Source organism: Cyprinus carpio, chromosome B3 (genome assembly GCF_018340385.1).
Source record: "Cyprinus carpio isolate SPL01 chromosome B3, ASM1834038v1, whole genome shotgun sequence".
NCBI lineage: Eukaryota > Metazoa > Chordata > Actinopteri > Cypriniformes > Cyprinidae > Cyprinus > Cyprinus carpio.
In genome coordinates, this window is record NC_056599.1 from 21,886,572 (window position 1) to 21,900,405 (window position 13,834).

Here is a 13,834-nt window from a genome sequence, read left to right on the forward strand (position 1 = left end):
ATGTTCTAGGAGGACTGATTAGAAATAACTTTAGCCATCTGGTCCTCTATAGACAAGTGTGCACTGAGTAACTGGGATGCCCCTCAAGCTCACCATCATTTTTGTCACTTGACAATTCCTATTATTTAAACTATAAATAAATTACAATGTAAAAAAATATGGTGCCATTAATCTTTAAAGTAGTTATTTTCTTACAATTGAATATTTAAATATGATAGGTTTTATTGCTATTTTGACTGTTTTTTTATATTTTATTTTTAATTTTGTTGCCATTTTAATTTTTTTAATAGTTTTTATTCACTTTTTTTTTTTTATCATTTTAGTAGATCAAGTTAATTTAAATGAAAATAAGATGTTAACTTGGCAAACACCTGAAAGGAAGTGAATTTATTATTAAATTAATCTCAGTTGTTTATTTTAAAGAAATGTAATGAAAAGTAATACATGTTTGTTTGTTTTACTTGACTATAATAAAACTGTATTTTAAAAAAATATCATTCATTTAGAGATAAACCATTTGTTTGTTTTTCTTCTTAACGCCATAGATAAAGCATTTAAATAGGATAAAAAGATGTTGAAATAAAGTAATGCCACATTAAAAGTTTACAAACATTTTGAATTTTAAAACACGGTTTTCCAAAAAATTCAAAGACGGTACTTTTAATAAATTGCACAAATATTACAATTTTAACACCAGCGAATTCAGAGAGGAAAAACGCAAAATTCATGATTAAGAATATCAGAACAGAGAGAATACAAAAAAATAATATTACCAGAACTAAAACAAAAACACTTATTTTTGACAACATACAGCACAAAACACAAGCAATAAGGTAATACATGTTGAAGTGGAGTGAATACTGGTCCCACATCCAATTAAAGTCAAAAGAGAATTTCTCCCATTAGTAAGGCCGGTCTCTGCGGTCATGTCTGTGTTCACCCCTGAAAAACACAACACAGGCAATGAAATACATTTTTCACTGGTGAATATTGTATACTGAAAATCAGTTTTCCACTAAATAACATTTTAACACATGCAAGAGCGTGAATCATCAGTAATTTCACCTTGAGTCCATCTTGCCGGGTCCAAACCCTCCCCGGTCACCTCCCCTCCCTCCTCTGAAGCCCCCTCGATCGCCACCACGTCCGCGGAAACCACCTCGATCAAAACCGCCTCGGCCCCGGTCTCCACCAAAACCACCTACAAAATCAGACACATTAAAGCAGCAATCCACCGAGTTCACTCGGTCACATACGACTGCAGCATCTTGTTCTTTTTTTTCTTCGCAGAAATGTTTCTCTTCACCTCCCACCGGTGGCATTCCTCCTCCACTTCCCTCCGGTTTGGGAGCTTTGCACTGATTACACTCATTTCGCCATGAGAAGTTCAAATTACCACAAGTCCTGCCCACACACAAGAGAAGAGCAACATTACACGATGTTAAAGCCGTCAGTTGAGATTTGATATAGTATTTAATACTTTACACGTGAGTGTACTCTATATATTTTGTATTATGTAACTGTAAACGCTTCACAATTTGGTTAAGAGTTTACGAACCAACACTTACGGGTTTGAACATTTCCAGTCTCCTGCTCTTTGCTGGCCACCGCTGCCGCCGCCGCCACCATTGTTGCCTGGGAAACCACCACCATCTCTTCCACCCCCAAATCCCCCACGGCCCATGGGCCCTGCGAGAGGAGAAGAAAACCATGTCAGGAAAACAAAACAAAGACTAAAAGAAAAAAGGAGATGACTTAAAATACCACAGCGAGATATAATCTTACCTCCTCGACCACGACCCCCTCTCATGCCGCCACCGCCACGTCCAAATTCAGCTCTGCGAGTAGCGAAGGACACCTTGATAGGATTTCCACTAAAATCCTTACCTGAGGAGGAAAGATGTGACTTAGATGTCCAGGAAAAATAAACAGACTGCAAACTTGTTTTAGGGAAAAGGCACTAGTGTGATCTACTCTGACCAACATACCATCAAACCAATCGATGGCTGCTTTTGCAGAAGGAGGGTCATCAAAGGAAACAGTAGCCTCCCCTTTAAGCTTCCCTGTCTCTCGGTCTGTGTACAGATTTATCATGGGCAATCCTGTTTTCTTATTGACCTGTGCGAGAAAATAAAATGATATTAAGACAAGGAGAACTATGCAAAGATAGTTGCTACACAGTGGTAGTTTCTCTTGCTTTTCCACCTTGATGATGCCGATCTGTTTGAAGAAATCTGCTACGGACTCCACGGTATAGTCGTCTCCAAGACCTTGTACAAAGATGGTGTTGTTGTCAGAGTTATCCTGCTCCTGCACTGTAAAAATAAAAAAATAAAAATTCAGATATTTATAAATCAGGCTGGAAAATGGTCTAATAATGCAAGTAATATACGATTATGTTTTTGACTTACTATTGGGCCCAGCTCCATGATCCCTGGGCCCTTTGAAGTGAAAGTAACAGTCATTAATATAACATATGTACACAAATACACAAATTACGCACACTTATATTACTCATTCTTAATCATTTTGGGGGTCATATACTTCTGTACCATCAATTATATATAATGTATGCTCCAAATATAGAATACAGGATCTGATGCAAATCTGTAGCTGGATATTTGAGAGAGGAACACCACACAAGCACCAACCAACACTACACATTTTCAAAACTGATGAAAACTGGCCAACATTTGAATAAGTCCGAGGTCTCAAGTGGGAGATTCTTTCCGCCCATACCAATAGTTTGATTTATACTCAAAGGCAATCCGAAAAACATCTCAGACAACTCCATGTAGTGGCTTTTTATCCCTCATTGCAAAAAAAACATGCAATAACCTTCTGGTTCAAACCCCTGCAACCATACTTTTACAGTCAGCTTTGCAAAGAGCGGCGATTGGGTCTTTTGTTGTTGTTTGTTTCATCATATTTATTAGTTGTAGGCATTCGTCAACTTTAAAACATGCACAGCTAATAAAGACAACTTTTAATATTCCACCTTAAAATACCACTGGAAACCACTGCAACCAGTTTCCTTCACCTTTTTAATGAGGAGTAACTCCATCATCAGCACTGCACATCACAGTAATACGTGATATTTGGACATATTACATCAATGACCGTACGTTTATTGGCCATATGATAAGGTTTTCATTCTCCATCCCACAAAAGCAGATTTCCAAACAGTCACACAATGGGTTATATCATTGCTCTCTGAGCACATCTAGATATTAGATTTTCCCAGGTTAAGAAACCATTTTTCACAACATTTATACAACTGCAAGTAATTTGGCAAACCATTAGAATAGTTACCAACACCACTGACGTTTTAAGAAGATTACGATGATCAACGATGAACCACCATCTCACACATTTTACCAGTCTAATCTGAAGTTATAAAAAAAAAAAGTTGTACTTTCAGTATTAGGAAATATGAGCATGACTGTATTAGACAGCCAGATGTTCCTGTAGCAAGCTTTGAAATCCCCTTGAAGTTCACCATACAATCCACCATCTTCAGCAAATATTCTTTCCATACGGAACCCATGACAATTTTCACTGGATCTGGTTGCACATCAAATTGTATTTGAGCTAGCCAGATAAGTTTCAACACCTTGTTATACCTTTAGATGCCATTTGATGTAGTTACCAGTTAGAAACCATGTGGAGAACACCAGCATGTTGGTTTCCAGCCGATGCTGTCATGTTCAAACCATTATGAACATATTACGCATGTTTCAACTTATTATATATTGTGAACATGCTTTGTAATATTGACCCCTTCTATCTCCAGGTCTCCATTCCTGCTGTTTTAGATCATATACTTGTTTCTGTTGAATTATTCCATCAGGACCTTTATCAGACAAGTACACCACTAAAACCACCTGACATGGATTTGAACAACCTCTAGAATCCAGTTGTTGGCCACCTGAATCCACCTTTTAAAAAGCAAAAGTGCTCAGAGTACAAGTTGGGTGCAACAAAAAGTGAGATTCAAAATAAAACAATTAAAAAAAAAAAGAATGTATTGGATTCTTCCAGGTAAATTCAAACTTATTTTTGTGTGGTTGTTAAAAAAAAAAAAATGGCCCCGTAAAATAAAAATCAGTAAAGGGTACAGATATTTTTCATTCAAATTGATGAATACTTTTTAATATCCAATATTCTCCCAGACTTCTGGAGGCATTACATGCATCGTAAGAACAGTCAAGCTGATAAAGGTATGTGCGTTTCACGTTTAATGTCCAACTGCCACAAAACGATACTGCCACAGTAGGTGCAAGCATTGAAAAAGTCTTTTTTGCAACACAGCTGACTTTTTTTTTTTTTTTTTTTTTTTGCATGTCAACTAAAGAACCGTGCTTTTTGATAAAAGTGCATAATAAACCTCAACAATCCATTTGGAGTCACCAAACCTATCAGGTAACAACCATTTTGTTTCATGTTTCTGAGTCTGCTCAATAGCTTCTAATTCAATAGACTCCTATTACTAAATATTCCTTATATTTTTTCTTATATTGAGAATATTTTTTTTTTAAGTGTGTAACAAGAGAAAGAATGTTGAAATAATAGCAATAATTCACCCCCAAAAAATTTCAATTCTCTAATACCTTCTGTTATGTTCAACAGAAGAAAACGTTGTTTAGACATAAACAACATGAGGGTAAGTAAATTACTGAATTGTAATTTTTAGGCAAAATATCCCTTTTTTAGGTTTTTAGATTTTTATTGATTTTCCATGATGGTTTTCAAATGAGTTTGTATTTCTTTCTTAACCATCCATATTGAGCATACTCTTGCTAAATCTATTAAAGGGTAGTTGTTTTACCACACACACCAAGTGGTTACCACATTCACTTCAGTGTGTTCTTCTAATGCAAGTTTGTCTGTGACACAACCAGATGCCCACTCCTCCCTCTTTTACCAGGCTCTCTTTAAACCCCTTAATTTCCTTGTTTAAAGAGTTTGTCACTTACCACCAAACTTATTGAATCCTCCACGATCACCCATTCTGACGGAGAAGAAGAGAGAAGCGAGACGAATTGAAGGTTGATGAGGGTAGTGCCCCATTTCACTCTTGAGGCTGGAAAGGCCCCACCCATCTCCATCATCTTTTCTACAAGATCCCCATTGCCCGCCCACCCCCCCCATCCCTGCTGTCCCCTCTCACTAGGTTCACCTTTCCTCATAACCTATATGGGCTTCTGGGAAACCCTTTTGATATTTCCTTCCCAAGATCATGTGGGGCCCCTATATCATAACCATTTTGCCACTACTTTGCTCAAAATAATTACCTTTTTTTTACCGTACAGATTTGCAGTGCATCTGTGAACTCAATCATTTTGTTTCACCAAATTAATTATTTTCTTTTATCAGATCTTTAGCCCGGGACCTTCACCCAAACAATATCCATGTTCTGTTACTTTGGACAGAAACTGCACACACTGCATTCAGTTTTGCATTTAAATTAATAGAGACATGACTGATGTGACCACTCTCCCCCCTTTTGGATGAAACCAACTGTTCCATACTGTTTTAGAATCCTTTTAAAAATTTAAACGATCTTTAAACATTCCCTAATGCAAAACCTTTTTTTTTTTTGGCCATAAGTTTTTATTTATTTCTTTATTGATAGTCACACATGCCTAATTTATTCTTGAGACTAATCTTTCCCAGTTCCCAGCTTTCTAGAGCCTGTGTTTCGGTTTTATCCTCTTCAAAAGGATAAGCTTAAATCGCTGAACCTTGTAGAAAACAGCCTAGGAGGAGATTTAAAGATTCATTAAAGCATTGCAACACACAATAATCCTGTAGGAGAGGATGGAGAAGATTTAGAGAACAGGGTTTTTTTACATGACAGCACCTTAAGGTGTGGACCAGAATGTGGGATCACAGCCAGATGGATCGGTCATCTGCTGCTTCAAATAGTTATCTTAATATAACATTTTAACCTTAACCTTGCCATTAAGGTGCCCCTATTATGGGTTATGAAATATTCATATTTTGGTTTTGGGAGTCCCCAACAACAGGTTGACATGCATGCAAGGTCAAATAAACGCATTCATTGTCTTATAAAATGCATTTATTTTTACCTTATTTGCTCAACGACTCCCAAACAACTCCCTCCTTTGCGTGACACTAAACTGCAGTGATTGGTCGACTGGTCTCATTTTCATTTCATCATGAGCCTGTAATGCCTGAAAAACAACACTGCTTCTTTTACAACATTTCTTCTGAAAAAACAACTATTACCACCCCAAAAAAAACACCTAAACTAAAAGCAAAGAATGAATATGCATTTTCATTCAGACCAAGTTTTCCAAGGTCTGCCTGCGCAACAAGTGGGTGGGCAATATATTTCATGTTGACGTCAACATGAAACAGCTCGGGATTTGTTTTAAAAACGACACGTTTCAATAATTCAGAGTCGACTCTTTCTTTTGAGAGACAATAACATTATACACAGTGTACTTTCAGATTTAAAACTTCGCAGGATGTTTTCATTCACTTCGATCTGTGTTACACACTGCATTAGTGGTCGACCGATATATCGCAATGGCCGATATATCGGCCGATTTTTCATTTTTCAATATCGGCATCAGCCGATAAGTTTTTCTGCTTGGCAGATGTGTTCGAGGCGGGACCCTTATTTTGACGACATGGCAGACTTTTATTTTGGCGGCGCTGAGAGCTGCAGTGCCAGAGCACACAGTGCTCACATTGTCCCTGCTGTCATCGTTTAACAGTTCTGCCTAATACAGATAGAAGTCTGTCTAATAATCAGATAGAACTGTTGAACAATTGAATTAAAAGGTATACAAAAAGTATTATAATGATTGCTTTTAGATTATTAGTAGCAGAAGAGCAAACATAATACTTTCTCGTTTGTCGTCAGCATTCAGCAAATACGCATATCATTTAAACAAACATTTAAATGACTAATGAACATATAACTTCACAAACCTTGTAGTCCAGCGGTGAGATCTTGTGAAGTGTGCATTTGTATATTGCCTGATCGCGTGTGCTCTGCACACTGTCATAATCATGTAATTTTTACTGCGTGCTGCATGTAAAATGAGTGTTACCTTGGCTTTAGTTGAAAAAATATGATTCCCAATGCACACAAACTTCCCAGATTACCGAGTGCCCTGTTGGTTACAGTGTTTACTTTCTTTTTTATACATTTTAAAATATTTCTTTGTCAAAAATATTGTAACAGAATTATAGAATCAGGACGTTGTCATCTAAAGTATGTTTATTTTACACATTTATTTTTTATATAATTAATTTTCAAATTATTTCAAGTTTCTCAAACATTAATTAAAATAAATAAATAATTATGATTAAAATAAAAAAATATATATATACTTCTATATATCGGCTTTATATCGGCCATCCTGCTCTCTAAGAGATCGGCATCAGCTGTCAAAAAACCCATATCGGTCGACCACTACACTGCATGAAAGGTAATTTTCAAAAATCCATAATAGGGGCACTTTAATAAAATTTCGGGGTGTTTGTGAAAGACTGTATGTTCTTGATACTATGCATGTGCCAATACTTTGGTTTTGGCATCTGGGGAAAAATGCAGCTGAAGCAAGTGTTTTAGCAATCTAACACTCATGCCCTCACTTTCAAGCAGTGATCTGAAGAGGTTTTTCCCATTAAAACATCATACCGAATCAATTTACACCAATAACTCAAACACTTCAATGCTACTTTTGAATTAAAAAAAAAAAAAGCTAAATACAGTCGTTCACAATACTCTGCATATGAACTTTTTTAATGGTATCAGAACATATTAACATAGGATCAAACCCAAATACCATTATCAGTAGTCCTACTTATAAGTACTTGAAAACTAAAACATAATAAAAGCATTACTGATGATAAATCATAATGAAAACAATGTACTACACTTTATGTAACAAAAAGTCATGTAACCTAAAAAAAATCATTCTAATAAATTATACAATTATTAAACTCCTGGTCACAAGGTGCAATGTAGATGTGTGAAGGCAAACATGTGATGTGATGCACTCCTACAGACAAGTAGTAAAATGATCAACTTATTGTCACAGGACAAAAACACAAGAATTCATTCATTTTTTCCATCGATAAGTCAATGACGAACTAAAGACCTGGTCACTCATTGCAACTTTCGATTAGTTTTTGTATAATTTTATGTGAAGCTTTGGCTGGTTCCATTTTGTGAAAGGTGAAGACGTGGAAATATTCAGCACACCGGCACCAACTTAACATCGTGTATCATTTTAGGTAAATACATGAATGTGAGAATCACCAATAAATCATACACCAGACCATTCTGGATCATGATTGGATGCATTTTCTGCATTGAGTTTTACTCCTTAACGTTTTGAGTAGACCGTAACTTTACACCACAATTCAAGACATTTTAACTCTAGTTAATCGAGATCTAGGCCACCATTTACTATCAGCCCAGCCAGTTGATAAGGTGCAACACCCTTTGGCACTATTTTAACCTTTTACCTGTTGCTTTTTTCCTAAATGAAACGCAGATGCATACAGGGGGACTTTATGTGGTGAAGGTGACGGGAAAAGTTTGTGACGTGAATATTTGCTTACCCCATTCCTCCTCTGCCACGGGGTCCTCCACGACCACCTCTGTCAAACCCACCCGCTCCTCGACCTCCAAAGCCACCTCCACCTCCGCGACCACGTCCACCTCTACCATCCTGACCATATCCACCGTCCTGGCCACCATAGCCGCCTCCTCCACCACCAATCATTGGTGGGGCATCCTGGCTGTAGCCTAGAACAGAAATACAACACATTGAGATTGAAATACATCCTGTCTGCCTTAAACATTCCAGCCCTGCACTGCATTAATACTTTGAAATAACAATTTGAGTAGATATGTAGGACTTGTTGACACTATATAGTTTATCAGCTGATGTAAGAGCTTTTTCTAGTTTATCTGTATTGGTCGATTGGAAGTATATTGACCAGTGCTGGAGAACAAACTGCATGATCATTTTCTCTACTTTTAATTTTTTTTTTTTTTTTCAGTCCATGATTCCGTCCAGTCAGAAGATATTCAACATAGTTGATATTGTGAGTTGATTGTAGTACAAATTTTGTAACAAGATGCACATTTCTATGTGAGTTTGCGTTTAGAATGACCTGAAAATCTGGAAGTGTGATCCTCAAAGGCAGCAAGTGTATGATGCCTTGTGATTTAAAATCTTTTCAGATTTTAAAAGTTGTGTTATGTATCCAGTCTTAACGCTTACTTAAAGTATATCTTTAAAAACACTAATAATTTAATAGCACTCTTAAGGCTGGGACACACCAAGCCGACGGTCGGGCGTCTGTTGGGATAGTTTGTTTGTTTGGTGTGTTCCACTCGTCGGTTCTCGACATGCTCAAGTCAGCGACAGTTTGCCCGATTCAACATGTTTAATCAGTGTTGGGGCCGTCGGCACGAGTGAGAACTCTGATTGGATGTTCAGTTTACCGAATGAGTCTGTGCAGGAGAATTAAAGCGAAAGTGATGTAAAGTGAATGAAGGCGGCACAGACACAGACATTGTAATGATGCATGATCTTTCACAAGCATTCCAATATGCAAATATTTTCCTAACAACATGAACTGCTTAAAATGATGAAAGTCATCAATGTTACTCATACTCAAAATGATAACCAATCGCTGCTTTGTTTACGTTTCGCATATCTGTGGTTACCCTGATATCTTTGTTTCGGTTTCTCTTTTTGAATGACGAATATTAAGTATTGATAGCTGCTGATATAGACAGCTGACTCCTCTCACGCAGGTGCAGAACGCATGTGTTAGTTTGCAGTCATCTGTAGTTTGAGGGCAGCTTTTTGGTCCGACACCGCTGACAACACCGTCAGCTTTTGTCCTCACTAGTTCTTTGAAGTCGGCTTGGTGTGGCCCGGCCTTTAAAGGTTTGATTCACTTATAATAGATTACTCAGCCTCATGTCGTTCCAAACGCCTAAGACCTTTGTTCATCTTCTGAACACAAATTTAGATGTTTTGATTAAATCTGAGAGCTTCTGACCCTCCATAGACAGCAACAGAACTGACACCTTCAAGGCACAGAAAGGTAGTAAAGACATTGATAAAACAATCCATGTGACATCAGTGGTTCAGCTTCATCATGCGCTGTGGTGCTCTCGTGAACGTGCATCGAAGACTGATACAAAAAAGAAGAAATTGTTGTATAAAGTCATTATATTTGTTTTCTTATAGCTTCATAAAATTAAGAATGAACCACTGATGGCACATGGACTATTTTAATGATGTCTTTACTACTTTTCTGGGTCTTGAACGTGGTAGTTACGTTGCTGTCAGAAAGCTCTCGGATTTCATCGAAAAATATTTTAATTTGTGTTCCGAAGATGAATGAAAGTCTTACAGGTTGGAACGACACGAGAGTGAGTAATTAACAACAGAATTTTCATTTTTGGGTGAACTATCCCTTTAAATGGAATATTTAGAAATGGAATGGAATTATAGAAATTAAATGGAATATTTATAAATATACATTTTTTTTTTACCATATTTATTATAATATTATGATGCCTAAATACACTCGTTTCTACTTATTTTAGTCTTTATGCGTTTCATTTTTTATTTTAGACAAAATACTACAGAATACTAGTATTATTTCTTTGGAAATTCTTTTTTTTTTTATTGTCTATAAGGTTTGTGCTTAGAATTACTTGTTTAGTTCTACAACAAACAAATGAGCCAAATATTTAAGCCAAATTGAGTTGCTTAAGTTTTTAAAAAAGGAAAATGGCAATTAAATTCTTAAGTTTTGAACTACAAACTGAACAGCTCTATTTCCTATTACCATCAAATTCTATATGACGACGATTCTATACGCCGAGCGAATCTCTCAAGCTCACCTCCCTGTCCGTACTGATTTTGTTGCCCATAGTTTTGAGCTGGAGGAGAGCTGTAGTTGGGAGACTGGTTGTAAGGCCCTCCTCCATGTTGAGAGGACTGCTGCTGCCCCCCGCTGCCCCCGTATCCACCGCTCTGTCCTCCACTGCCCCCGTATCCTCCAGACTGACCCCCACTGCCACCATATCCACCCCCACCCTCCTGCTGCTGCTGCTGACCGTAGCCAGATGACTGCGAGCTGCTGCCATAGCTGCTGAAACACAAAATGGGTTTAACATTTTCTACTCAACATCATCACATTCTGTTCACTAAAAAAAACTTTGAGTATTATCTTTAACAAAACTAGCTTAAGACACATTGACATCCAGCTGAAATCTCACCTAGAGGCAGCCGGAGGAGCAGACTGATGCTGGTTATAGCCTGAATAAGAGGACTGCTGGTTGTAGCCTCCGCTTTGAGCTGGAGGAGGCTGGCTGCTGTTACTGTAGCCTCCAGAGCTGTAAGACTGACCGGACTGACTATAGCCCTGAGAGGGCGGCGGAGACCCATATCCTCCTATAGAACAACAAGCATTTAGATATGATAGCAAAAGATGGCCTGTTCACAACATCTTGAGTGTAATCAGAGGCATTAATGAGTGATACCTGACTGGGACTGTCCATAGCTGGAACTGTATCCCCCCGGAGCAGAGCTGCTCTCCGAGTTTGGGTGGTATCCCCCATAGCTCTGCTGGCTGTAATTTTGGCCGGAGGGTTGACTGTAACTCTGGCTGGACTGTCCTCCATGACCACCGTAACTGGGCACAACACAATTCATTCATTATTTTAATCATAAACGTGAGCAATCGCTAAATATTACGATAACACTTTGGGAAGAATGCTTTAAACTCACCCATGGCTTGAGGTTTGGGCATAATCTAAAGGGAAAAGACAATTTTTGTTATAGATGGTGGCTGTTTTTGGTCATTTACAAGTATTTGCAAGATCAAAAATCAGTCTACGTTGGCCTTAGGAAGATAGAGAGTAAGTTATAGTTCACAACAAAATGAACGGTCACTATTTATTCCCCCATGCCAATCTAAACCTGCATGTCCTTCTGCTGTGAAACACAAATAAGATGTTTGTTTGTTTTTTGGTCCATACAACAGAAGTCAATGGCAAAAGATTTTGGATGAACTATCCCCTTAATACAAGTAAACAAGCTCCCGTTTCTTGAGAGACTAACCGTCTCACTCATCATTTATTAACGGTAACGGAAGCGTTCCGGTTTTGTCGCGTCGAGTGTATATGGGGTGTCGAGAACGCCAGATAGACCGAATCAGTCATATCTAGCATTATTAATTTATTGAAACTGAATTTAAATCGATGTACAGTGGGTTCAAATATAGGTCAGCAGAAGGAGAACAAGACAGTTAAACCCAAAAGCGCTGCGAACAAAATGGCGGATGCCGACATGTTCTCCGTTTTTCACAAATTAAACCATAAACGCTTTAAATACGTCTATCGCTTCGGTAACACGTACATAACATCACGAAATGTCCTCACCACGCACGAGTGACCCAAAAAGAAGATTAGCGGAAAATCGCGAGTAGCGTTTTGCATCATATGCTGTGTTTAGGTAACGTTAATAACAATAGCGACTATCATAAATCGAGAAATCATTATTACACTGAACACATCTTACCATTTGACGCCATAATCGCGCTTGAAATCGTTTCAGACTCTTGTGCAGAAGATGAGTTTGATCAGTGTTGCAGAGTCCCCTTCTGTTAGCAGTGTTATCTGTGAAACTGCGCGGACTGGAGGCTGTTGTGTCGGTCTGAGCCTGGCGGCGTCACCGCTGATGTCACACCTTCATCCCTTCACCTCGTGATGTTTTAGACTGAATTTACCATCATACAGTAAACGCGTGCAATACACACTTAAAACCACCTGACATCCAGACTTAAAGATTAAATATAAGAAATTAACCCTATATGGTATGCATTATGTTCTATCCATGAATTTAGTTTTTTTTTTTTTTTTTTTTGTAAATGTTTTTATTAACATGAAATAGCTTCAATTATACAAACCAAAACATTTTGGGGGGTGTTTAGGAAAACGTTGCCATATGTACCACAATGGAAAATGGCCAAAAAAAGTAGTTTTTTCTATTAAATTATGACATTTCTTTTAGAAATTGATGCATACGATCTTAATTTCCATCAAAATCTGCAAAACAAACACAAATACACACACACACACACACACACACACACACACACACACACACACACACACACACACACTCATCGTTACAGTCACTGAAGGCCAACTCATCCTCTTTGTCATCACTCGGAGGAGCCAACTCTGCACTCTTCCTTTTGCCCTTTTCGTGAAATATTGCTGTATTCATTTTCTGAAAAGAATAAATAATTTCTTATTCATACATAAATACAAATCTACTTCAATAAGCACTTCAAATAAATAGATAACAGCAGTCATTACAGTAAAGCTATGTTAAACAATGTTGATTTGTGAATACAAATTACTAACCAAAGCAGAGCAATTTCTGGAGCACTAAAAAATCCCCCTTAAGAGAAGATGTTCAGAAATTAGGTTAACAGAGCAATTTCTGGAGCACTTCAGCAGATGTCCTCCGCGTGAGGGTGACAGTGAGAAAAAGTGTTTTGGAGGAACGTTCAAATGTCATTTGACTTAAAAACAGCACATCATAGACTATCTTAAAGCCCGCCCATTTAATTAACATATTGTATTATATTGTATTTTTTTCAGAATAACAAGGAAATAAGCCATATGGCAACTCTGTACCATAGAGGGTTAAATCTTTAGGTATGTGTGAGTCCCAGAAAGTATATGATGCATTTAAAAAAAGCTCAAGGGGCTTTGCGATGGCTATAACTGTGTAACCTAAAAACA

General features: G+C 37.6%; 1 protein-coding gene across 2 annotated transcripts; it reads right to left on the reverse strand.

Annotated features, from left to right (window-relative positions):
* Positions 1 to 644: 644 nt before the first annotated feature.
* Positions 645 to 12,756, reverse strand: LOC109075461 (RNA-binding protein FUS-like). 2 transcript variants are annotated; one of them, XM_042720237.1, is made up of 15 exons: positions 12,600 to 12,756; positions 11,808 to 11,832; positions 11,561 to 11,712; positions 11,297 to 11,471; positions 10,919 to 11,169; positions 8,608 to 8,794; positions 4,977 to 5,011; positions 2,412 to 2,441; positions 2,206 to 2,315; positions 1,989 to 2,118; positions 1,786 to 1,887; positions 1,569 to 1,689; positions 1,307 to 1,404; positions 1,066 to 1,201; positions 645 to 942 (listed from the first exon to the last, which is right to left on the reverse strand). In XM_042720237.1, exons 1-15 carry the CDS (start codon positions 12,610 to 12,612, stop codon positions 903 to 905), a joined length of 1,605 nt encoding a protein of 534 aa, XP_042576171.1. In that variant the 5' UTR covers positions 12,613 to 12,756; the 3' UTR covers positions 645 to 902. The 2 variants fall into 2 exon arrangements, with proteins under 2 accessions (XP_042576171.1, XP_042576172.1); XM_042720238.1 differs by having other exon boundaries at positions 10,919 to 11,166; positions 12,600 to 12,755.
* Positions 12,757 to 13,834: the final 1,078 nt, after the last annotated feature.